This window comes from Mugil cephalus, chromosome 1 (genome assembly GCF_022458985.1).
Source record: "Mugil cephalus isolate CIBA_MC_2020 chromosome 1, CIBA_Mcephalus_1.1, whole genome shotgun sequence".
NCBI classification, from domain to species: domain Eukaryota; kingdom Metazoa; phylum Chordata; class Actinopteri; order Mugiliformes; family Mugilidae; genus Mugil; species Mugil cephalus.
Window position 1 is genome coordinate 48639533 of NC_061770.1, and position 26223 is coordinate 48665755.

A 26223-nucleotide genomic window follows, 5' to 3' on the forward strand; every position below is an offset into this window, starting at 1 on the left:
CCTAGCGAGTTAAAATTTACTCACCAGAACTTCGTTTACATCCATTCTCTGGGATTGATATGTCATGACTGGCTGTGCAGGGTAACCAATCAGATGTAAGAGTAGACCATAATGCTGCTGCTGCTGCAGCCCACAACATCACAGATGCACAGGGAAGAGAAGTCAAATTCGAGTTCAGTAATAAATGTTGTGATGTTCTTAAATACATTCATTTATCTCATTATTTTGCGGGCAGCCCGCAGTTTGTTGTCAGTTCAGGTGACATGAAACTCAACCAGAGGAAGTAACTACCCTGACTACCCCACATCTGAAACATCCGTCCACAGGATGGAGACACGCTCAGTTGTGTGGCCTCAGTTCTCGGCAGAAATATGTTACAACTCTTTAGTAAATATGTTAGACCTCAGCAAGTTCAGTGTGGTAGCTTTAATGTTCAGCAGCCATTTCTTCTCTCTCTCACCTTTCTGTGTAAACACCAATGGCTGATGGTGTCATTCATAAAAAAAAAAAAAAAAAAAAACAGTGGGATATATATGGAGCTTTCACTGTATTGAAGGATGGTGGTGTCGCTGCAGAAAGCTGTGAGGGGAGTGGACTTTTTCGTCTTCAACTTCCTCTCTTTCTGTGCTATCTTTAATAAGTCACACTCTCATAGACCTCAAGGGAAAATAAAGGGCAGTGATCTTCTTTCAGAGATGGCATGCTGTTTACGTCTCTCACCTTACAGTGTTGTGCTGCTTCTCATGGTCTCCCTCCACGGTACGTACACCACTTTTACTGATATAAAGTGTTTGACCTACATGGCTGATTGTGCTTATGTTGCTTCCTGGTTTGTCTGCATCAAAGAGTCTCAAAAAGCGTGTCCACTGCTTCCTGCTTCAAACCACCTCACTGCGAACCAAGAAAAAAAAAACACTAAACAAGCTTATTTAACGAGACCATGTCCCCGACAGAGACAGTTATGTCCTACTTTAGTACAGTGCATGCTACAACAACACTCATTAGAATCCACTACAACAGTTCAGAGTAAACGCTTTGACAGATACAAGGAAGTGTTGCTGTTGCTCCTTTTTTTTATCAGATGTTTTAATATTGTATCTGTATTTATTTGCTAAAATGTACAAATGAACAGAGTATAATAAACTTGTGAAGCAGACTCAAACATTACCAAGATGCTCTACACCAAGAGTAGCAACGCTGACTGAAAGTGACGAGTAAACAGAGTAAAAAACAGAGTAAAGTCGCCTGCAGCGCCACATTTACAGCTGGTGCCAGGATCTGTGTTTAGGCCAGTGGCAGCTGTTAATGCACAGCTGGGATTCACTGCCACAATAGGTTGAAAGTCATTATTTTTAGTTGCTGTTTTCTTTTTTCTCATTCTGACAAATTTTACAACACCCGACCCATCACAAAACACACACACACACACGCACACACACACACACACCTGTGTTATCAATGTCTTATATGTGGTTTCCATTTTCTAATGTGTCTTCTCGCTGTCTTTCACTAAAAGTGGACCATATGCTTTCAAATGCATGTTGTGTGATCAAATGTAATATTTGATATTTTATACTTGTGGTTGTTTGTTTGCTTGTGTGTTTCAGATGTAGAGGCGTCCGGTTGTGAACGTGTTATCGACAAAATGGTCGGAGACACCGTGGTGTTTTCATCATGTCTACCAACTGAAGGGGTTACCTTCGCTCAGTGGAAATACCAAAATGAAGCTGTTGCTAAAGAACTAATTAAAATTGATCAGTTCAAGGGCAGATATGATGAAGATTCCAAACACTATACTTTAACAGTGAGACAGCTGACTAGACAAGATTCAGGTAAATTCCTTTTTACCTCAGAGGTGAACAACCAACAAAGACAAACAGTCATCATCACTCTGCGGGTTCATGGTAAGATTCCTCTGCTAATTTATTCTCAAACCAGTAATCAGTCCAAACTGATATGTTACTCATATTGTGTGTTACATGTGTGTTTTTAGTCTAACATGCCTGAATCCAAGGAGAATTTGTCACTTTGTTCTGATGTTTTTGTTACTCTCTCCAATTACTGTCCCATCAGAGCCCATAACTCAGAAGCCTCATTTAAAACAGAACAATTTCACCACAAATGCCTCGAATGGATCCTGCACGGTTTCTCTGGAGTGCAGCAGTGACAGAGACGTCACCTACAACTGGACGGTGGGCAGTCAAACTCTAACCCTAACCGGTCCCAAGCTGCAATACACCATCAGGCCAGAAGATGGAGACACCACATTTAACTGCACAGTTTCCAATTATGTCAGTAAACAATCTGCAGTCATAACCAAGACATGTAGCAACGAAACCATGAACACAGCAGGTATTTGAAGTTCCGTTTTTCTGAGTGCACAGTAATCCATCTGTAAATATTATTCAAAAGATGCATTTAGTTTGCACTGAATCAAACTTGAAATAACAGCCTCCAGGGGGCTCTGCGTCATTCAACAAGAAACGGACACAAGGAAACGGCTAAGAACACTCCTGACTACACTTGTTATTTATTGTTTCAGAGTCCGGCTCTTCTTCTGTCTTATTCATCATTAGGATGTTGATTGGAGCTCTGGTTATTCTGCTGCTGCTCGTGCTACTTCACCACACAAAGTCAAAGGGTGAGAGCTTTTGTCTCTGATATTAGTTTTTGCATATTTTATTATGTAAAGCCATAAGAAAATAAAGAGAAAGTAACAAAACTTTTTTTTTTCACAGATCTCTTTTGTAGCAGGTTGGTGCTTCCCTCTCTTCGTTCATTTCCAGTATCACTGCAGTAACTTGAAGGTGTACATTTCTAGCGTTCACATTCACTAAACTTTCACATTCTCATCCCCTCAGGTTCAAACACCAGGGTGAAAGTCAACAGCAGGTGTACTCGTCCCTCCTCCAGGGTGAGTCTTCCCTCTATACTGCCCCTTCTGGTCGGATGCAATAGCATGGAAAGGTTGAGTTAATAGAAGTTCACTCATAAATATTCACTGATGTGACTTAAACTTAATTATCATTGACTTGCAGGTGATGGTGCTGCCTACGAAACAGTGGAAACCTCTGATAATTCTTGAAAGGGTATCGAGTGAGCTGTAAATGCTATTGACTCATCAACAGATTATCAACAATTCAAATAATTAAACACTAACTTACAGATAGCGTGACATCTCATTCACATGTGATGGAAGGGCAGAAGGCAACATGAATGAAAGAGCAACATTTATTTATTTTTTTGCTTTTGTTTTTTATGTTGACATGTCAATCTATAAGCACAAAGCATTTCTGGTGTGTGAAGTGTCAGCTACTCCTACTGTGGGAACGCAGTCTCTTTAAAAGGAACAGTCAACCCACAGATACTGACTGTGGCATCTTCACGATTTCCTCATACGACACATTCATGCTGTGTTCACACAGCAGCATTTTTATTTGACTCTATTATCAGACTCGAACTCTGTGAAACTCTCGGAAAGGATTTAGAAAAGGATATAACTGATGATTAGATCGATAAATTAAATGTTAAAGCCCAGCCACTGACTAACCAGGAAGTCTATAAGCTAGCAATCTTGACCATCTTGTAACAATTCAATGTTCTGCTGGGAAACTTTTGAACCTGGTGTTCGTAGGTGTGAATGTTACTTAGACATGTGCAACCCACCTAGACTAAAGCACCCCCACCCCATAGCAGTGAAACTCCTTGATGACAGCAGCTACCCACAGCAGGATGCAGTCTGACACAGACTCACACACAAAAATGATTTAGAACAACTCGACCCGTAGGACCCAAAGGCCCCCCACTAACAACAATCTGTTACCAGACACAACAGGACACCTTCAAAAGACCCATGTCCGTTCTCTGGTAACTGTTTTGAAGGCCTACAGACCTACAGAAAATTAGACATGTGGTCATAATGTTATGTCTGAATGGTGTACATAGCTGTAAGCCAAAGTTCTGTTAGACCGTAGCCAACTTTATGAAGCTGCTGCACAATATATGGCACAGAGACAAATGAGCTAAAAGTCAACCAGGGAAACCCCCGTGCTTGATTGTGTAGGTAGATTCTTTTGTGTTGTTGGCCTTGACATTTAGCAGTGTTATAAATACTGGCATGATTTCCTTGTGCTTGCATGTTTGCGTGTTTAGCCACATGGTGGCGCACTGTGCTTGCCTTCCAGTTATGCTTGGTTTGTGGTCGGCTGTTCTCTGCAAATGCATCTGTGAGGCAGTTTATCCTGTGTTCACTGCGCCAAATATAATGTGTAATATAACTGAACAAATGGGTTTTGTTACAATAATATAAATATTCTACTTATGATGATAAAATTAATTGATTTTTTTTTTGTTGTTGTTGTTATTTCATTTTAAACTGTGTAATGAAGCCCAAGCCTGGTAGAAACACGGTAGAATAAATAAATTTGTATTTCCAACTCATCTGGTTTGTGTTTTGGACATTATGTAATACATTGGAAGGGTCAGGGTGTGCCCATGAAAACATGTCTGTACTATCTTGGTTCTCTTTCTTTAATGACTCACAGATCTAGGTTGATTTACTGATACTGTAACACTTCTTCTTTCGAAGCGTTAGCGGTGCACACTGGCCTGTATCCTCATCCCCCATCCCTCCTCTCCCTGACCCCCAACCCAAACCAGGGTCTGTATTCTTTTTTGCCAGCCCTCCCCTCCCCTACCACCTACCCGAAGCAGTTTTTACCCTCTTCCCACTCCCTCTTTCCTGAAACCAGAACTACAACTGTTCCTCAGTAGTTGAAATAGTGAGTTCCTCAGCAGTGACTTGTACTTAATTCCCCAGCAGAACGTACCATATTGTGAAGTATCCCCGAGTAAGACAGTGAACCCTAGGTTGGTGCCAATGCATGGAACGGGTGTTCCAAAAAGACTGGCTTATTCATTATGTTAGATGTGTTGTGTATTTGAATCTGTTGATGGATTTTTCTGAAAATTAATGTGGGTTTATATGAAAAAATATTTTTTTGTGACTTGAGCTATCATTTTTACATTAACTAAGCAAGAACACAAGAGGATTTGGAGAAAGAAGTAAGTGTCTGTGACTCATGGTGATTTCAAATCGAAGGCCTTCCACTCACAGTTACCATTTGTGAAAAATGCAACTCTATGCCACACCATCCTGCAACAGCAGAGCTTGATCAACTAATTAATGGGTTGTCCTATGAAAGCTCTTGGTTGTGACGATGAAGTCGATCACCATTTAGTGTAAAAAGCGGGACTGGATTTCTGTCACCAAAAATAAATAAAAAATGAATCGAGTGTAGCCCGTAATGAAGGTTATAGGAAAACAGCGTGTTTTCTTTATCAGACGATCAGGACACTTCTCCCTGTATATGGAGGGGTATGGTATGGGTGGTCTGTCTATTTGTGTAATTGTTGATTTATTGATCAATGTGATAACCAGAAAGGTTATATAAGGAGAATGTGTCGTGGTGGAAGGGGGGAGAAGTGGGAGACCAGGAAAAGAACAAAGGGTGAAGTGTGGACCTGTAGCAGGACTCAAAAGAAGTAGCTTATCTAGTTAATATTGTGGATTGTTCCGGCGGGTCTCTTATACTGGGGGTCTTACTGATATGCTTGCCGCTTTATATTGAATTTGTTGGCGTAATTTTACGTATATATATATATTTCTTTTAGGGGGGCACTGAGGTAATTAACCTCCTAAATTCATGTGAAGATGTGATCCTCTGGACAAGAGCAACACTCTAACAAAGCATGTGTTCATTGGAGACAGATGGTATCACAAAATGATGAGCTTTAAATGGAATTCTTCAACAGTGATTATGATTCTTTAAATAACGGACATTTACAGTCCCCATCATCCTAAAGCTAATGCTAATGTATCTGACCCCACCCAGATGGAAGGGCAGCACGTCAGGAGAAATCGATTTTGCTAACTGGTTAACAGGAAAACACACACTTTTTGTGATATTCAGCTTATAACCAGAAAATATTCCGAAGGTCTCTAACAGATTTACTATTCCACCAACACAATTTACTGGGTCTCGAACATATAATAATAAATCGTCAGCATATAGTGCTACTCTGTGTTCAACCCCTCCTCTGATTATACCTGAAAATAATGTGGAAGCTTTCAGGGCAATAGACAGAGGCTCTATAGCGAGAGCAAAAAGCAGCGGTGAAGGGGGCATCCTTGGCGCGTGCCACGCGAAAGAGGGAAAGGGGGCGAAATTTCTGAATTTGTTTTAACTCTTGGTCTATAGCTACTACATAAATTTGGTTCTTTATCTTTTTTAAGTATAAGAGATATCAGCGCCTCATTTAGTGTTGGCGGCAAAACACCCCGTTCTAACGAATCATTGAAAACATCTAGTAATAAAGGGGCAAGCTGTACAGCAAACTTTTTAAAGAACTCAGCTGAGAAACCGTCTGGCCGGGGCTTTTATTATTCTGCATCAGAGAAATGCAAATAAGTGATTTCTTGTAGACTTAATGGTTTATCTAAATTTTCTGCTAATTCTTTATTTACAGTCGGTATATCTAAATTATTAAGAAATGACTCCATGACCGAGGTATCAGGGGAAGGTTCTGATTTGTAAAGGTTAGAATAAAACGAAGAGAACTCAAGATTTATGTTTGCTGGATCTGTTGTCAGTTTCTGGGAAGAGTCATATATTGGTGAAATAAAGTGAGAGGCATGCTGATGCTTCAGTTGCGAGGCTAAAAGGCGACTGGCTCTGTCCCCATGCTCATAATAAGTTGCTCTCGTCCGTTGTAATAGGTGTTCCGCATTACCTGTTGATAGGAGGTCAAATTCGGTTTGCAGCTGCAGACGTTTAGTTGCCAGAGCAGGATCTGGTGAGGAGGCATGCTGCCTATCAATGTCTAAGATAGAGTCCATAAGTTGTCGCTGCCTCAACCTTCTGGTTTTGGACAAATGCGCACTGAAAGAGATGATACGCCCACGTAAAAAGGCTTTCAGTGTTTCCCACAGAAGCGATGGGGAAACATGATCAGACCTATTAGTCTCTAAAAAGAAATCAATCTCCGAAGATACATAATTACAGAACTCTGCATCGGCCAGTAAACCCGTGTTCAACTTCCAGCCTCCTTGGTGCCTATGTGAACCCGAGGGGAAACAAAGCTCGAGTATGTGAGGCGCATGGTCCGAAGTTACTATGGCAGTGTAATCTGTAGATCTGACGAGAGGTAAAAGGGCCTTATCAATAAAGAAAAAATCTATGCGGGAATAGACTTGATGGACAGTAGAGAAATAAGAAAAGTCTTTAGCATTAGGGTGAAAGAAACGCCAAGGGTCAACGCACCCCACACGATCCATCAGTGTTAATAAAGTCTTAGACATTGCTGTTGGTGTGGTCGATCTGGGCTGTGAACGATCAAGGCTTGGATCGACGACACAGTTGAAATCTCCTCCTAGTATAAGATGATGAGTATCTAAATTTGGCAGATGGGAAAATAACGTGGACATAAAATCTGGGCTGTCCCAATTAGGTGCATACACGCTGACCAACACAACAGGAGTTTGATAAAGAATACCAGAAACTATAATGTAACGACCACCAGGGTCAGAGTATATATGATCAGAGACAAACTTAATTCGTTTATGTACTAAAATGGCTGTGCCTCTGGATTTACTGTTGAAATTGGAGTGAAATATCTGTCCAACCCATGGTTTACGGAGCCTAGTGTGGTCAACTGTACGCAGGTGAGTCTCCTGCAAAAAAGCAATATCAGTGGAGAGATACTTTAAGTGTGAAAAGACTCTGGCACGCTTACACTGCACCCCCAAACCCCGCACATTCCAAGTAATAATATTCATTTTATGTCCGGCTACTCCCCCTGGCACTACAGAAGCATTTGCCATTTGTGATACACAAGGTAGATAAGACTGAGTGAAACCAGTAGTTTGGGACCAAAGGTAAAGAAAGAGGAAAAGGGAAAAAAAAAAACAACAAACAAGCAAACAAACAGAAAAAAAAAAAAAAAAAAAACACCGAACAAGGCGCACAGCCCCACCCACCCCACCCCACTCCCCACATATAGCTTACATCTGTTGAGAGATACAGTAATATATGTCTGATGCCCGCTCGAATAAAACCGACGAGCTGCCAGAGCCAGTGTACATACAACCGGTTAATCATGTGGTGCTACCTGCTCCTAACATTGTATTTTTAATACCCTGAATATTACAGTCAACCCAGGGGAGAGATAAAGCATCCTGAGAAACGCGTCGCAACCGCGAGCTTTAAAGAGGCTGTACTCAGTAACATAACAGTGCACAGGTGCCTGCACAGTAGTAGTTGTATTGCAGATAGGCTGTAAATTATAAAGTGCCATTGCATAGCCCCAAGCCTACAGCAACGCTACACATAAAACCAAAAATGGTTAGGACTACTGCTACTGTCATAACGAACAAGAATGAACGTGACTTTAACAGCAGGCCAACAAAAGTCCGATAACATATTGTAACTAATACCTTAGCCAAAGTAGCGTCACCTGAATGTATTTTTACTCCATCGTTAGAGCCTCCTAGGCTGGAAAGATCTGCCGGTAGAAAGTCTCCGCGGCCTCGGGAGAGTTGAAGATGTGCTCCCTGTTGTTGTGGGTGACTCGGAGGCGCGCTGGGTACAGCACACCGAACTTCACTCCCCGCCGGTAGAGGAGCCCCTTGACCGGGTTAAATGCTGCTCGCCTCCTCGCCACCGCTGCGCTGAAATCCTCGTAGATTTTGATGCCGTGGCCGTTGTGAGAAGAGTCCTTATGTGACTTTGCCCACCTCAGAACAGCCTCTTTCTCCATGTAACGATGAAACCTGACAATAACAGGACGTGGAGGATCATCCGGTCGGGGTTTCGGCTGCAGGCTGCGGTGTGCGCGGTCCAGCTCAGGCGGTCCAGAGAGCAGGTCTCCCAGTAAATCAGCGAACAGCTTGGCCATAAAGACCCTCGCATCTTTTCCCTCCACGTTCTCCGGGAGTCCCAGCACACGGACATTTTGGCGTTTTGAGCGGGACTCCAAGTCCTCCACTTTTGCCTTGAGCTCTGCATTCTCTTTCACCACCGATCCCAGGTCAGACTGGAGCCCGCTCACGTCCAGTTCTAGTTGCGTTATCCTGTCGCTGTGGTCGGATAAGCTAGTCTCCATCTCTCTGATAGTAGAAGCTGGAAGGATTCGACCGACGACCGGATAGGTTCCAGTGAGCTATTTAGTAAAGCTGTGAGTTCGGCGGTCATATCCCTTCTCATTTTTCCAAGTTCTAGGACAAGCGTCTCCGTCGTTAATGGTGCCACAGGATCTTCCGCCATGCTGCTACAGGCTTTAGCACCCTGCTGCTTTACAGTTTTACCGCCCGATCTACCCGCTTTACTCATTCTGCCTCAGGAGTTTCGTTAAGCGAAGTAGTCGTTTCAGGATTAGGCACTATGTGACGATGAAAGGTATTTTGCGAATAAACTAAACTGAAAAGATGCGGAGCTCGGACAACGTGCGTCTTACCACCACATGGCGTAATCCGGAAGTCAATATTGTGTGAATATTGTGGGATTGACTGGAATAGGCCTCACATTCATCGTGGAGACACTGTAGCAGTACCTGAGCTTCACAGAGCTAGCATTTTCTCACTTCCAGGAGGATCTTTACATCTTTACATGAAGCGGTTGGCTCATACATGGAGATTGTGTAACTTGAGTCTTATAGTGGTAGACTGTTCAACAAACTTGTTTTAAATTAAAAAAGCGATAACTGTTGCAGGAGGATGTCAGAAAGGTTCTCCTGGAAGTTTCCTGCTCTGAAGTTAGAAGGTAGCTTCTCCCAGCCAACCCAGAATGTTAACACCTTCATCTTCATCACTACCTTCAACAGGCCATGTTGTCTAGGAGCATCTAAATGAACACTTTCAATGCAATTTTGTTGTTTCAAAGAAAAATGTATTGTAATGTTCTAGTGAAGCATGTCTGAACTACTTGGTCAAAGTAAAAATAAGCTGCTCAATACATTAAAATTGCTCAAAAATTACACGTTAAGTTTTAAGCCAAAATAACTCTGGGTTCAAAATGCATTTCTGCTGTTTTTGGGAAAAGCTGCGCAACTACATCTGGCTTAGATGTCAGCAGGGGGCATACATACGAGTGCATCGTGACTTTAGGAAAGAAGACTGAGCTACCAGCGAGTGAAAAACATTTCACTACACAGTTGTGTTCCTTTTAATAATAATTCTTCACGTTATAACTCTTCTTTATAATCCATCTACCAAACAAGCAGAAGCACAAACACTGCCACCTAGCGAGTTAAAATGTGCTCAACAGAACTTCATTTACATCCATTCTCTGGGATTGATATGTCATGACTGGCTGTGCAGGGTAACCAATCAGATGTAAGAGTAGACCAAGCTGCCGCTGCTGCAGCCCACAACATCACAGATGCACAGTGAAGAGAAGTAAAATTCGAGTTCAGTAATAAATGTTGTGATGTTCTTAAATACATTAATTTATCTCAGTATTCTGTGGGCAGCCCTCAGTTTGTTGTCAGTTCAGGTATGACGTGAAACTCAACCAGAGGAAGTAACTACCCTGACTACCCCACATCTGAAACATCCGTCCACAGGATGGAGACATGCTCAGTTGTGCGGCCTCAGTTCTTCACAGAAATATGTTAGAACTCTTTAGTAAATATGTTAGAACTCAGCAAGTTCAGTGTGGTAGCTTTAATGTTCAGCAGCCATTTCTTCTCTCTCTTACCTTTCTGTGTAAAAACACCAATGGCTGATGGCGTCATTCATAAAAAAAAAATTAAAAAAAAAAACAGTGGGATATATATGGAGCTTTCACTGTATGGAAGGATGGTGGTGTCGCTGCAGAAAGCTGTGAGGGGAGTGGACTTTTTCATCTTCAACTTCCTCTCTTTCTGTGCTATCTTTAATAAGTCACACTCTCATAGACCTCTAGGGAAAATAAAGGGCAGTGTTCTTCTTTCAGAGATGGCATGCTCTCTACATCTCTCATCTTACAGTGTTGTGCTGCTTCTCATGGTCTCCCTCCACGGTACGTACACCACTTTTACTGATATAAATTGTTTGACCTACATGGCTGATTGCGTTTATGTTGCTTCCTGGTTTGTCTGCATCAAAGAGTCTCAAACAGTGGGTCCACTGCTTCCTGCTTCAAACCACCTCACTGCGAACCAAGAAAAAAAAAACTAAACAAGCTTATTTAACGAGACCATGTCCCCGACAGAGACAGTTATGTCCTAATTTAGTACAGTGCACGCTACCGCAACACTCATTAGAACTATAATAGTTCAGAGTAAACGCTTTGACAGATACAAGGAAGTGTTGCTGTTTCTCCTTTTTTTTTATCAGATGTTTTAATATTGTAACTGTATTTATTTGCTAAAATGTACAAATGAACAGAGTATAATAAACTTGTGAAGCAGACTCAAATATTACCAAGATGCTCTACATCAGGAGCAGCAACGCTGACTGAAAGTGACGAGTAAACAGAGTAAAGAACAGAGTAAAGCCGCCTGCAGCGCCACATTTACAGCTGGTGCCAGGATCTGTGTTTAGGTCAGTGGCAGCTGTTAACGCACAGCTGGGATTCACTGCCACAATAGGTTGAAAGTCATTATATTTAGTTGCTGTTTTCTTTTTTCTCATTCTGACAAATTTTACAAGACAATCACAAAACACACACACACACACACACACACACACACACACACACACACCTGTGTTATCAATGCCTTATATGTGGCTCCCATTTTCTAATGTGTCTTCTCGCTGTCTTTCACTAAAACTGGACCATGTGCTTTCAAATGTTATGTGATCAAATGTAATATTTTATATTTTACACTTGTGGTTGTTTGTTTGCTTGTGTGTTTCAGATGTAGAGGCGTCCGGTTGTGAACGTGTTATCGACAAAATGGTCGGAGACACCGTGGTGTTTTCATCATGTCTACCAACTGAAGGGGTTATCGTAGCTGAATGGAAATACCAAAATGAAAATGTTATCAAAGAAATAAGTAAAATTGATCAGTTCAAGGGCAGATATGATTCCAAAAACTATACTTTAACAGTGAGACAGCTGACTAGACAAGATTCAGGTAAATTCCTTTTTACCTCAGAGGCGAACTACCAACAAAGAGATACAGTCATCATCACTCTGCGGGTTCATGGTAAGATTCCTCTGCTAATTGATTCTCAAACCAGTAATCAGACCAAACTGATATGTTACTCACATTGTGTGTTACATGTGCGTTTTTAGTCTAACATGCCTGAATCCAAGGAGAATTTGTCACTTTGTTCTGATGTTTTTGTTACTCTCTCCACTTACTGTCCCATCAGAGCCCATAACTCAGAAGCCTCATTTAAAACAGAACAATTTCACCACAAATGCCTCGAAGGGATCCTGCACGGTTTCTCTGGAGTGCAGCAGTGACAGAGACGTCACCTACAAGTGGACTGTGGGCAGTCAAACTCTAACCCTAACCGGTCCCAAGCTGCAATACACCATCAGGCCAGAAGATGGAGACACCACATTTAACTGCACAGTTTCCAATTATGTCAGTAAACAATCTGCAGTCATAATCAAGACATGTAGCAACGACACCATGAACACAGCAGGTATTTGAAGTTCCGTTTTTCTGAGTGCACAGTAATCCATCTGTAAATATTATTCAAAAGATGCATTTAGTTTGCACTGAATCAAACTTGAAATAACAGCCTCCAGGGGGCTCTGCGTTATTCAACAAGAAACGGACACAAGAAAACGGCTAAGAACACTCCTGACTACACTTGTTATTTATTGTTTCAGAGTCCGGCTCTTCTTCTGTCTTATTCATCATTAGGATGTTGATTGGAGCTCTGGTTATTCTGCTGCTGCTCGTGCTACTTCACCACACAAAGGCAAAGGGTGAGAGCTTTTGTCTCTGATATTACCTAAGGTTTTGCATATTTTATTGTGTAAAGCCATAAGAAAATAAAAAGAAAGTAACAAAACGTTTTTTTTTTTTTTTTCACAGATCTCTTTTGTAGCAGGTTGGTGCTTCTCTCTCTTCGTTCATTTCCAGTATCACTGCAGTAACTTGAAGGTGTACATTTCTAGCTTTCACATTCACTAAACTTTCACATTCTCATCCCCTCAGGTTCAAACACCAGGGTGAAAGTCAACAGCAGGTGTACTCGTCCCTCCTCCAGGGTGAGTCTTCCCTCTATACTGTCCCTTCTGGTCGGATGCCATAGCATGGAAAGGTTGAGTTAATAGAAGTTCACTCATAAATATTCACTGATGTGACTTAAACTTAATTATCATTGACTTGCAGGTGATGGTGCTGCCTACGAAACAGCGGAAACCTCTGATAATTCTTGAAAGGGTATCGAGTGAGCTGTAAATACTATTGACTCATCAACAGATTATCAATAATTCAAATAATTAAACACTAATTTATTATTTCAGGAGGAGCAACAGATAGTGTCATATCTCATTCACATGTGATGGAAGGGCAGAAGGCAACATGAATGAAAGAGCAACATTTATTTATTTTTTTGCTTTTGTTTTTTATATTGACATGTCAATCTATGAGCACAAAGCATTTCTGGTGTGTGAAGTGTCAGCTACTCCTACTGTGGGAACGCAGTCTCTTTAAAAGGAACAGTCAACCCACAGATACTGACTGTGGCGTCTTGGCCTCACGATTTCCTCATACGACACATGCATGCTATGTTCACACAGCAGCATTTTTATTTGACTCTATTATCAGACTCGAACTCTGTGAAACTCTCGGAAAGGATTTAGAAAAGGATATAATAACTGATGATTAGATCGATAAATTAAATGTTAAAGCCCAGCACCTGACTAACCAGGAAGTCTATAAGCTAGCAACCTTGACCATCTTGTGACAATTCAATGTTCTGCTGGGAAACGTTTGAACCTGGTGTTCATAGGTGTGAATGTTACTTAGACATGTGCAACCCACCTAGACTAAAGCACCCCCACCCCATAGCAGTGAAACTCCTTGATGACAGCAGCTACCCACAGCAGAAATCACACAAAAATGATTTGGAACAACTCGACCCGTAGGACCCAAAGGCCCCCACTAACAACAATCTGTTACCAGACACAACAGGAAACCTTCAAAAGACCCATGTCCGTTCTCTGGTAACTGTTTTGGAGGCCTACAGACCTACAGAATATTAGACATGTGGTCATAATGTTATGTCTGAATGGTGTACATAGCTGTAAGCCGAAGTTCTGTTAGACCGTAGCCAACTTTATGAAGCTGCTGCACAATATATGCCACAGAGACAAATGAGCTAAAAGTCAACCAGGAAAACCCCCGTGCTTGATTGTGTAGGTAGATTATTTTGTGTTGTTGGCCTTGACATTTAGCAGTGTTATAAATACTGGCATGATTTCCTTGTGCTTGCATGTTTGCGTATTTAACCACATGGGGGTGCACTGTGGTTGCCTTCCAGTTACGCTTGGTTTGTGGTCGGCTGTTCTCTGCAAATGCATCTGTGAGGCAGTTTATCCTGTGTTCACTGCGCCAAATATAATCTGTAATATAACTGAACAAATGGGTTTTGTTACAATAATATAAATATTCTACTTATGATGATAAAATTAATTGATTTTTCTTGTTGTTGTTGTTATTTGATTTTAAACTGTGTAATGAAGCCCAAGCCTGGTAGAAACACGGTAGAATAAATAAATTTGCATTTCCAACTCATCTGATTTGTGTTTTGGACATTATGTAATACATTGGAAGGGTCAGGGTGTGCCTGTGAAAACATGTCTGTACGATCTTGGTTCTCTTTCTTTAATGACTCACAGATCTAGGTTGATTTACTGGTACTGTAACACTTCTTCTTTCAAAGCGTTAGCGGTGCACTTCATGGTTTCAGTCTGAATTCCCTTGAAACGACTGCAGTTGATTGCTCTGTGCCCAAAGACCATTTTAAGATGTAAGAAAAACACCTTGCTTGAAATAGAAATCGATATGTGATAGAGATGATAGCGGGTTTGTCCGCTCTGTCATAAGTTCTTAGAATAGCTAATAGACTCATGCTATCCACTTATACATTTAACAAAAAAGGGAAATGAGCTAATATCAAGCTGTCAGGCAAAGAAACCTAGGTCACATTGTAACTTTTGTTCGTCAGCAAAGTAAAATAGGTTTTTTGTTGCACCTCTGGGTTTTTGTTTATTTTCTGCATCTCTTGGTGCCACTACAGTAAGTTAGTAGATATCTAATGTTCAGATTGTCCTCTTAGTATGATGGTAACATGTTGGTTGCGTTAGCAACTGACTTCATTCTGTTGAGTCACAAGACTGTTTGGTTGATTCATTTTACGTTAGGGTGTAGGGGTGGTGGTTCAGGCATATATCCTCATCCCCCATCCCTCCTCTCCCTGACCCCCAACCCAAACCAGGGTCTGTATTCTTTTTTGCCAGCCCTCCCCTCCCCTACCACCTACCCGAAGCAGTTTCTACCCTCTTCCCACTCCCTCTTTCCTGAAACCAGAACTACAACTGTTCCTCAGTAGTTGAAATAGTGACTTCCTTAGCAGTGACTTGTACTTAATTCCCCAGCAGAACGTACCATATTGTGAAGTATCCCCGAGTAAGACAGTGAACCCTAAGTTGGTGCCAATGCATGGAACCGGTGTGTGAATGTGAGTGTGCTTGCAAGTGGTAAGATGTAACTGTAAAGCTTTGAGTATTAAATCCTGAGCAATGCGTCTAGCATGACAAAGTGGAGTCCCCCGGTAATGCTAACCCTAAAGACAATCCTTCCCAGAGTAACACACGACTTTCCGCACAACGACGTTAGCTTGACCAATCAGTGTCTCACGTTGCAGCAGCAACTTGAAAAGCAGAGGTAAGGCTAACCAAGCCATCCATCTATCATCTACTCTCGCTTATGTTTTGGTGACTTGCCACACCCTAGACATGTCATCAATCTATCACAAGTCTACCGCATGGGGTAGACTGTGGGGCTGCCGGTGGACAGCCTAGAACATATGCGCATTTTCATTCATGTTTGACATTGCATGCTCCTGTTTGTGTACGTGTGTTCCGGATGCAGAGACTTCCAGCTGAGGCGTTGCTGCGGAGCCCTCAGGGGCGACCTGTAGGCCCGAGGCCCTGTGCAGTTGGCCGTCCGTCCTGAATGCTATGTCCGACTGTGGTTAAAGCGTGATTGAAAACAAACTTTTGCACGATATTGTGCAATCGCCTGGAAACAGCTTTCTGAGATTGTGTCGTTATCTAAAAATTGCGAAGAGAGACGTGACATATGTGAGATGAGCCAGGTGAAATTCAGTCGGTCAACAAGGCGTCAGTGTCACGGCGTTTTATAAAAACACTGATGCAGGGCTATTCGAACGGATGGAGGAGGAGTGCGAAAGTTGTGTGAGGTGTTAAACACAACTGACGTAGCTCTTGCTGAGTGGGAAGTTTCACCGCTTTTTTTTTTTTTTTTTTGTGACTGGTTTTATCTGTGCGTGCAGCGTTCCCTTGAAGTTCACGGCAAATGAAACACTCCACTGCATGCAGCACACTGACCTCTAACTTTGTACAGACAAAACACATCAAGTCCCAGACACCACGGATGTTGTTTAGACGTGGGCTCCCGTGACCTTTCTGTTATTCTTTACATTCAAACAATTATACCACAGTGTTACCCTGATGCAGTAGTGACAGGTGTTTTCTCTTTGTGAAGGGTGCCATCATCACTGACCTTACACGTTCACCGTGTCACTTCATGTGTTAACACTCTTTCATCTACTTATACTTATAAATACAGGAGCCCCCATAAAGCAGAACTATCAGTGGTATCCGTTTTAGCTGCTCTACAGTCTATCGGGGGGAAGTACTGAAGGTATACAACTACTCACACTTAGTGCACGCTTGTGGTTATCACAACAAATTCATTTCCTGATCGCTATTTAGACAGAGCAGAACAAGCAGACTAGCCTGGCCCCTCATGCTTTTTTTCTTTTTTTTTTTAATCTCTTTACACAGAAGCATTGCCTTGCTTGTGTGATGTGCAGCATGGAGGTTTTTTTTAAACTTTTATCTTGATTCTGAGCGGTTTGATTCCTTCTCTCGCGTTAACCAGTGCTTGTCTGCTCACAAGCCTCTCTGCCTTACCTGCCTGCACCTCTGGGCCTCGTGCACAGCAAAGGAGAGCAAGAAAATTTGATGTGTTTTAAGAGTGTGCTTTGAAAAGTTGGCTTTATTTTTCACACCTGTCTGTCTGTCATGGCTGAGCTCTCGTGGTTTTCAATCTTGATGTCGCCTTTGAATAAATTCACACCAGGCGTTATGGTCTTCCACTCCTGCATGAGCCGCTCGGTTCTCGCCGTCGAGGCCTGACACTGGACACAGTCGTGACCAGTCGTCGCCTTTTGTTTCAGTGGCATAATTACAGAACAACAGGGACACTTTGATTTGACTCCGGCTATTGAATAGAGATGGGATTTATGGCTCTTTGAATGGGTGCTGTGATAGGGAAAGGTTAGTCTGTCTATATCAAAAAAGAAGATTCTAGATAGACAAATGCTTTATTTAATGCATGAGAAATTCACCTTTGCACCGACTGGGAATGGAACGCTGGTCCTCTGCTATGCTCACCACTATACTAGCTCCTTCACCAACACAAAAAGGGGAAAAAGAGCACGATCCGGTCAATAGACTCGGTTCGTCCATGAACGTCACAACTCAACTATTGAAACATAACTTAGACTCTGCCTTTAGCTTCTACTAGCCCTCTGCAGCTTGCTGTGCACTGTTTGTTGTACACTGTCCAGCATCTCTTCATGTAGTGAAGCCTGATGTCAATATGTGACCCAGCTCCACATGTTGAAAGGTTATTAGATGTGGGCACTCGTCATATCGACAAATCTAGCCCAGATATGAGTAAAAGAAATTTGTGATTTTGAGTCCAATCAAAGTGCAGTCAAAACAGGACTGAATTTGTGCAACATAAGGCCGAGAATGTCATTGCTTCAAGCAGCAACAGCCAATGAGGCAGTCTTGAACAAATACTTTTTAATATGTTCTATACCTGTTATGGTTTTGTCACAAAAAATCCAAGTGTATCTAATTGTGATTGAGGAAACTCAAAGACTTCCCACAGATCTCAGTACTTTACAGTATCCTTGTCTAACGTGCCTACTTTGATCTTTTTTGTATAACGGGCCAGAAGCCACTTGTTCTTTGCTGACTAGAACCTCCCCCCACTCTCCGCCCTCTATCTTTTTTTTTCGTCTTGGGTAATTTGCCATAGCACAGTTTGATATACCAGAAGAGGAAACAGATGCTGTTCCTCTAACAACAGACATGGTTGGTGTTCGGCTTCGTTGCCTGAGCTGCTTCTTAAGTGCTCTACTACTTCTTGGGATCTGCCTTATCAGTACGTACTATTACTACTACTTTCAGATGTCTCAATTTTTCCTTACCATTACCAGTAGCATTTGTTTGCCTCTGTTGACCTCTGATATGGGCTGGCTGCACGCGCAGATCTACCTTGCAAAAGATTTGAGGATATGTACTTGCAATTTCTGGAAAATTACACGTCATCCTAGGGACTTGTCACTCAGCGGTTTGTTTGCAAATTCTACAGAAGAGCAGCAGCAAAACAATGTGCTTGTGGCTTTGAAGCTAAGCTGATTGCTGTGGCATCTAAAATTAGGATACTGACACCAATTGATAGTTCAGAATGTATCATGCTTCCAAAAACTCACAATGTTCATAGAGCGTACTGAAAATGTGTCCCCTTCGCTTGTTTGTGTGTTTTGAATAATCAAATGTTGTATCTCATTCATGTTTTTTTAGTCATGCTTTGCATTTTTGATGAACTCAGCATCAGCAGATTTTGTGCTGCATCTGCTCGAAAGTCTATTTAAAGCACGTCTCGGTTGTGTCACCCTGTTACTGTTGGTTCCTGGTTGTTTTCCTTAAAGCATTGTCCGTGTTGTGATATGGTAATGTACCCCCAGTACTTACTATATAATAAATCACGCTATAGTTTTAGACTGGAAGAGCTTTGACAGGTACAGGGAGGTTTTGGACCCTTTCAGGTCATTTGCAGAAGTTGGAGAGTTGGCCTGAGTGTTTAAAACCTCACTTCAGCGAGGCAGATGGGAGACATAGAACCATTTCCTGGGTGCCCTCCACCCACTGAACAAAAGTTTGTGAAGAATAAAGCCACCGCTGACACCGCCTCTGACGCTGCAGCCGGCGTCCGCGTTGGTCAGTGTTGCTCTCCTTTCTTCTTTGGAGTTACTGCCCACTTACAAATTATATTGTTAATGTCAACTGTCAATGAACAGTTCACAGCCACAACAGCAGTCGAGGCGTGATTATCTGACGTCTTATTTAAAGATTTTATAATCAGTTCACAGAAAGAAGGCCTTTCTGTGTGGAGTTTGCATGTTCTCCCTGTGTCTGCGTGGGTTCTCTCCGGATACTCCGGCTTCCTCCCGCCTCATTCTAAATTGAGCATAGGTGTGAGTGTGAAACGTTGTTTGTCTCTGTGTAAGTCCTGTGATAGACTGGCTCTACCCCAAAGACAGCCGGGTTAGGCCCCACCCCCCATGAACCTCTAGAGTCTAGAAGATGAGAATGGTCAGTTCACTGACTAATTTCACAAGTTGACAAGATGACAAAGGTGTAATTGTTCATCAGTGGACAGGGAGCAAGCTATTTGGAAAATGCTTGTCATAAATATGTTGTCACTCTCACTCTTTTTGTATTCTGCTTTTTATTTTTATTCTCCGACGTGGTTTATGCTATCTTCCGTCAACTAATTTGTTTTCTAGGCAATGTGGTTTTAGGATTGTTGCTCATTTTGTGCCCTCCCTTTGTCATAATGACATCTGTACTAATACTAAATAACAACAGTGGACAATGAAACATTTTATATTTGATATCTTATTGTCTCGTTTGCTTGTGTGTTTCAGATGTAGAGGCATCCGGTTGTGAACTTGTCATCGACAAAATGGTCGGAGACACTGTGGTGTTTTCATCATGTCTACCAACTGTAGGGGTTACCTTAGCTGAATGGTATTACAGACATGGAGACCTTAATAGAGATGTAACTACATTTGATCAGTTCAAGGGCAGATATGACGAAGATTCCAAAAACTATACTTTAACAGTGAGACAGCTGACTAGACAAGATTCAGGTAAATTCCTTTTTACCTCAGAGGTGAACAACCAACAAAGACCAACAGTCATCATCACTCTGCGGGTTCATGGTAAGATTCCTATTTTTGAAGGTACCACATAACAATTGACAAATTTAAAATTTATTATTGAATATAATAAAATAATGGGTTAATGGATAACACAGTCATGGTAAATGGTATTTTAATCTTTTTGATATTTTAGTTTTTCTGTTCTCTCTCGATCTATCAAAATTAAATTTGAGTTGTGCCTGAAGCCAAAGCTAATAATGCCACTAATAACTGGATATGATGGAATGCACAATTGGATGTGTAAAAAGTAATATTATCAGACACACTGATCAGCCACTACATTATAACCACTGAGGGGAGAAGTACATAATATTGATTGTCTTGTGACAACACATTGTTGTGCTGGGCAACTTTTGGATCTGCCCTTGATGTGTATATTACTTAAACATGAACCACCCACCTGGACCAGATCAGACACCACCAACAGCAGTCACCCCCAGCAGGATGCAGCCTGACACAGACACACACAAACTGTTTTAGAACAACATGAAGAACAGTACATGGTTTTGACCTGGCCTCAAAATTTACTAGATCCTAAACGTATCAAGTATCTGTGGGATGGTCCACAGAGGCCCCTCCCCTAAAGGATCTACAGACCCCCTCACTGACAACATTGTGTCACCAGACTCCACAGGACACCCTCAGAAGACCCATGTCCATTCTCTGATGGATCACAACTGTTTTGGAGGCACAAGGGAGAAATACACAATAATTTAGGAAGGCGGTCATAATGTTATGCCTGATCGCTGTAAGAAACTCATGTTAAAGTAGTTTATTTGCTTCTATTCTGTCTCTAGCTCTCTGTGTTTTAATTTAGCCTCATCTTTAAGCCCCAAGATAAAATACTATACATTATATTTCTGTCCACAAGAGGATGTCTTGGTTTGCAGCTGCAAGTTCTTGCTTGTGTTATTCTAGATTTCTATGAGACGTTTACAAAACTGTGCACATACACACAGTATCTATGAGTGTAATCTGGAAGGTAAACTGAAGCACCCTAATCCTGTCTCTTTCTGTTGCTTCATCAGAGCCCATAACTCAGAAGCCTCATTTAAAACAGAACAATTTCACCACAAATGCCTCGAATGGATCCTGCACAGTTTCTCTGGAGTGCAGCAGTGACAGAGACGTCACCTACAAGTGGACGGTGGGCAGTCAAACTCTAACCCTAACCGGTCCCAAGCTGCAATACACCATCAGGCCAGAAGATGGAGACACCATATTTAACTGCACAGTTTCCAATTATGTCAGTAATCAATCTGCAGTCATAACCAAGACATGTAGCAACGACACCATGAACACAGCAGGTATTTGCACAAGTTATTGTGGTTCATTTTATTGCTATGAAGAAGTAGAACAGGACGTGTGACAATAACTATTACTATTTATACTAATGATATCCACAAATGCAGTATGTGACTAGTCAGACTTACACTTTAGACAAAGACAAACCTGTTGCAGTTTACTGCTTAAAATGTTTAAGTTCCCTACGATCTCTGGAGAGTCTCAGACTGTTCGCAAATAGTTTTTAAAAAATACAGATAAATTTCCTCAGTTTCAAAGCAGTAACAATTATTATAGACTCCAAATATTTGGCAAAAACCAACCTGTTCAAGTGCTGTAAGGCTACATCTGCGTGCCATCTGTCCTTTCTCGTCATCTCCAACAATGTGAAGCAACGCCAATGCTAATCCAAGTGTGCCCTCGCTTTCTGTAATCTGTAATCCTTGTAATCGCTGAAACTACCATTATTATCAAACACTTGTCTTGGACTCTCCAAGGTTCTATTTCCTGTTTCCTGACCATCAGACAGTACCAAATCATAGAAACCAAGTTACAGTGGTAACTTTTGTCTTGGCGTATTCCTAGTTACTGTGGCCTGTTGTTGCTTTCCTCCTCAGCTCCAGCAATGCATTTAAATTGTTCATCATTTGCAGAAGCAGAGCATAATTTCTTCTTGATCCTGGGTGTGGCGTGTGGAGGCTGCGTCCTGATTGTCATTATAGTTGGAATAGCTGTGGTTGTTTGTCACCAAAAAAAATCCAATGCCGGTAAGAAAATTTCCACCACTTTTGACTTTACACGATCAGTCGCATTGAACATAGTTGTTAATAACGACTTGTTAATTTCTCCACCAGAAGAAAATGACATGACGTTGTACGCTGACATCGCTGATGTTGCACCGCAAGTAAGTATACTTGCATGTTCACCAATCAGCCATACCATTATGGTCATAATCAGTGGTCAAGTCGATGAGGCTTATTGCCAGGTTATCCTGGCACCTGTCAGAGAGTGGGATGTTGAAGGCAGCAAGAGAACATGTTGTCTTAAAAGCTGATGTTTAAAAAGTAGGGCAATATATATATATATATGTGTGTGTGTGTGTGTGTGCTGTGGGGCTGTGCAGTGCCCCATATTCAATGTACTCAGGTACAAGTGTTAGTGAACCTGAGTACATTGAATTTTGGGCACTGCACAGCGGGGAAAAATTATATAACAGAATATAACAGGAAACATATACAAGCATATGAAAACAATGACGTGAAGCATGAGTTATTGCACATTATTACTATAAATTATATGTTTATAAATAAGTATGGGTTCTGGGTTCTGCACCCTCAGAGTGAGGAGTTATACAGGTTAATGGCCACCGGCAGGAATGATTTCCTGTGACACTCTGTGGTGCATTGTGGTGTAATCAGTCTGGTGCTGAAAGAACTCCTGTGTCTGGCCAGCACGTCACGGAGTGTGTTCGACTCATTGTCCAGGATGGCTCTCACCTTGTGAAGCATTCTCCTGTCTGACACCACTGTCAGAGGGTCCAGCTTCACTCCCACAACGTCACTGGCCTTGCGTATCAGTCTGTTCAACCTGTTGGCGTCCGCTACCCTCAGCCTGCTGCCCCAGCACGCAACAGCATAGAAGATGGCACCAGCCACCACAGACTCATAGAACATCCTGAGCATAGTCCTGCAGATTTTGAAACCTCAACAGCCTCAGAAAATAGAGGTGACTCTGGCCCTTCCTGTACAGGGCGTCTGTGTTCTTTCCCCAGTCCAGTCTATTATCAGTGTGAACCCCCAGATACTTATAATACTCCACTATGTCCACATTGACACCCTGGACGGAAACAGGGGTCACCGGTGTCTTGGTCCTCCTAAGGTCCACCACCAGTTCCTTCATCTTTGTCACACTGAGCTGTAGATGGTTCTCCTCACACCATGTGAGACAGTTGTCCACAACAGCCCTGTACTCCACCTCGTCACCCTTGCTGATTAGAGATGACAGGGCTCCATGCAGTGGTTGAAGTCTGTGGTGTAGAGGGTGAAGAGAAAGGGAGACAGTCCCCTGTGGTGCCCCAGTGTTGCTGACCAGCCTGTCTGACACACAGTGATGCAGGCACGCATACTGTGGTCTGCCAGTCAGGTAGTCAACAATCCATGACACCAGGGGGGAATCCACCTGCATCGCCATCATCTTCTCACCCAGAAGAGCCGGACGGATGGTGTTGAAAGCACTGGAGAAGTCAAATAACATTACTCTCACAGTACTCGCCATCTTGTCCAAGTGGGTGAAGACACGGTTGAGTAGGAAGATTGAGGCATCCTCAACTCCAAGTTGGGGCTGGTAGGCGAACTGGAGGGGGTCCAAATGTGGCTTGACCACAGGCCGGAGTTGCTCCAAGATGAGTCTCTCCAGGGTCTTCATGATGTGGGAGGTCAGCGCCACCGGTCTGTAGTCCTTCGAGCCACCGGGTCGCAGCGTCTTTGGCATAGGACGTCCAAGGATTATTGATGCATATGGGGAGTGGTGGCTGTGGTGAAATCCAACAGATGAGCTACTGTAACTCCAAGTGTTTTTAGTAGTTAATGCTGAGCCTGATTGCAGTGTGTTGCTGCACACCAGTCCATGTTGGTGGACTGGTGTGCAGGGTCCATATTGACAGGGCCTAGAGAGGGCGAATGAACGTCACAACTGGTAACCCACACCGCACCGGGAACAGGAACACCCCACTGCCATTTCCTTGGGGGGTCGTTCTTGATCTGCAGCAGTGCTCATGTGGTGGTGGTCGTAATAAATAGTAAAATCCACACAAATGCCAGGACCCAGGAATGTTATTCACTTCACCAGTTCACACTTTTTATGTTGTATAGCTGACTTTGCACAAATTTGAGTTTGGCCTTCCTGTTTCTCATTTCCTTCTTTTTTTTTTTTTCCTTCTGCATGGGCATGAAAACCTACGGAAGACCACATATGAAACCGTTCATAGTGTGACCCCTCCGGTAAGAACAAATAATTCAAAAGCCAAAGCACATGGCTACAATGTATTTTTTCCTCTTTGTCATACTGATGTATGCACAACAAAGCACAGTTTGATAGTTGTAGGTCACAGTTACACTAACAGCACTATTATTACACTATTAGTATTGGAGAAAATTGCTAAAATAGCTACAAATTTAAACCTTTTGCTCGCTGCACGCACCAGCTCCTGACTCTGACTCCCATGCTCCCCCTTCAGGAACAGTTCACTCTTGCATGCATACACACACAGACGCACACACACACACACACACACACATTGTACTTCTATCTTAGTGCGGACACTCATTGTTATAATGCAGGGGTCTTCAATGTTGTTCAGGCCGAGGACCCCCAAACTGATGGAGAGATTACGTAGAGACCCCCTACCTGCTATATGTGTTTTAAATTAAATTTAACATTTTGCATTTAATATTAAGCAATTCAAATAATACACTGATGGTGACATTGTTTTTTTTCCCTCATGCCTCTAGCCCCTGACTGTGTACGATAGGATTCAGCTTAATCGTATGAGGAAGGCTTCAGTGTCACCCTACCAAGAAGTTTCCTGATGGGATGTGGCTTGATATGTCAGATTCTTGTGAAAGCAAAATACTGTACGTATACTGTACATAGGCAGTATAAAATGATTTTGTACACTTGTGGCCTTAAAAAAGAGCTTTGCACCTATATTATAGTCAATCACTGTCATTATTTTTTAAGTAATAATTTAAATTTGTAAAAAGTTGGTCTTTTTACTGTCGGTGCAGGTGATGTCAGGAAAAAGCATAAAAATGTGCGATGAAAATCTTTTTTTTTTCACATTTTAATGATTTGAATTTATTATTAAGATTGCTGTACATTCTGTAAATAAAGTTTTGTCCCTTTGCATTTGCAGTTAGTCTCATATATTATTTCGTTATTTGCCCCAGACAGTTCAGCCTGATGGAAATTCTGTCTCTTTTCCGAGAGCCGGTTGTTTTGGCTTGACGGCTCTTTAGGCTCTCAACTGGCTCCTCAGATTTCTTTGTTACTTAAATGAATTTATGACCAAATTATGTGTATAGTGTAAATAGTGGGAGGAAGCCAGAGTAGCCGGAGAGAACCCACACAGACACAGCGAGAGAACATGCAAACGCCACACGCAGACTTGAACCTGGGGTCTTGCTGACACATCAGCGCTGACCACCACACCACTGTCCTGCCACAGACATGTAACTTCTTTTTTTTTCTTCTTCCCTTTCATTTCAGTGCGTCACATAGTTTTTTGTTTTTTTTTTTGTCTGAGTAAAAAGGCCCAAATGCCTGGTTTGCTTTTCAGTCTCTTCTTCAGTTTCGCAATTGCAACACAATGTAACATATTTGCCACCTAGTGGTTAGATTAGATTGGTGCATGACCAAAGCTGTGCATAAAACTACAGAGTGAGGCAGAGACTGGGTGTTTTTAGACGGGGTGGAGGATCTCAAGAAACACATACGATATCCGACCCGGGTCGTCTGTGGAGCAGTGGCAGAATCAGAATAAAAACTGTTGGCCATGTTTTTACCCTTCCGCAGTGCGTCTGCTGAGCAAGAACAGTTGAACCGGTCAGAGCTCTGCACACGAGTTGTGTTTGAGTAAATGCTGCATGCAATGTGTATATAAT

At 42.2% G+C, this 26223-nt stretch overlaps 3 protein-coding genes across 3 annotated transcripts; all 3 read left to right on the forward strand.

The window, feature by feature from the left end:
• Window positions 1-349: 349 nt before the first annotated feature.
• On the forward strand, window positions 350-3669 carry LOC125003912 (SLAM family member 7-like). The gene is made up of 7 exons (XM_047578176.1): window positions 350-759; window positions 1608-1904; window positions 2074-2352; window positions 2543-2641; window positions 2739-2754; window positions 2862-2914; window positions 3039-3669. Exons 1-7 carry the CDS (start codon window positions 558-560, stop codon window positions 3083-3085), a joined length of 993 nt encoding a protein of 330 aa, XP_047434132.1. The 5' UTR covers window positions 350-557; the 3' UTR covers window positions 3086-3669.
• Window positions 3670-10683: 7014 nt separating this feature from the next.
• Window positions 10684-14019, forward strand: LOC125002423. The gene is made up of 7 exons (XM_047577298.1): window positions 10684-11057; window positions 11899-12189; window positions 12359-12637; window positions 12828-12926; window positions 13036-13051; window positions 13159-13211; window positions 13336-14019. Exons 1-7 carry the CDS (start codon window positions 10688-10690, stop codon window positions 13380-13382), a joined length of 1155 nt encoding a protein of 384 aa, XP_047433254.1. The 5' UTR covers window positions 10684-10687; the 3' UTR covers window positions 13383-14019.
• A 4309-nt stretch (window positions 14020-18328) lies between these two features.
• Window positions 18329-25474, forward strand: LOC125002583. Its single transcript, XM_047577306.1, has 7 exons — window positions 18329-18432; window positions 19982-20278; window positions 21307-21585; window positions 22216-22329; window positions 22417-22466; window positions 24526-24561; window positions 25072-25474. The coding sequence occupies exons 1-7, from the start codon at window positions 18360-18362 to the stop codon at window positions 25147-25149; spliced, it is 927 nt and encodes a 308-aa protein (XP_047433262.1). The 5' UTR covers window positions 18329-18359; the 3' UTR covers window positions 25150-25474.
• The last annotated feature ends 749 nt before the right edge of the window (window positions 25475-26223 follow it).

Bases quoted from the DNA above. Each gene is read 5' to 3' on its own strand.
- LOC125003912 (XM_047578176.1), top strand. From the start codon at position 558: ATGGTGGTGTCGCTGCAGAAAGCTGTGAGGGGAGTGGACTTTTTCGTC. The intron at 760-1,607 runs GTACGTACACCA...TGTGTGTTTCAG, and splicing joins TCTCATGGTCTCCCTCCACG to ATGTAGAGGCGTCCGGTTGT. The intron at 2,353-2,542 runs GTATTTGAAGTT...TTATTGTTTCAG, and splicing joins CGAAACCATGAACACAGCAG to AGTCCGGCTCTTCTTCTGTC.
- LOC125002583 (XM_047577306.1), top strand. From the start codon at position 18,360: ATGGTTGGTGTTCGGCTTCGTTGCCTGAGCTGCTTCTTAAGTGCTCTA. The intron at 18,433-19,981 runs GTACGTACTATT...TGTGTGTTTCAG, and splicing joins TCTTGGGATCTGCCTTATCA to ATGTAGAGGCATCCGGTTGT. The intron at 20,279-21,306 runs GTAAGATTCCTA...TTGCTTCATCAG, and splicing joins CATCACTCTGCGGGTTCATG to AGCCCATAACTCAGAAGCCT.
- LOC125002423 (XM_047577298.1), top strand. From the start codon at position 10,688: ATGTTAGAACTCAGCAAGTTCAGTGTGGTAGCTTTAATGTTCAGCAGC. The intron at 11,058-11,898 runs GTACGTACACCA...TGTGTGTTTCAG, and splicing joins TCTCATGGTCTCCCTCCACG to ATGTAGAGGCGTCCGGTTGT. The intron at 13,212-13,335 runs GTGAGTCTTCCC...ATTGACTTGCAG, and splicing joins GTACTCGTCCCTCCTCCAGG to GTGATGGTGCTGCCTACGAA.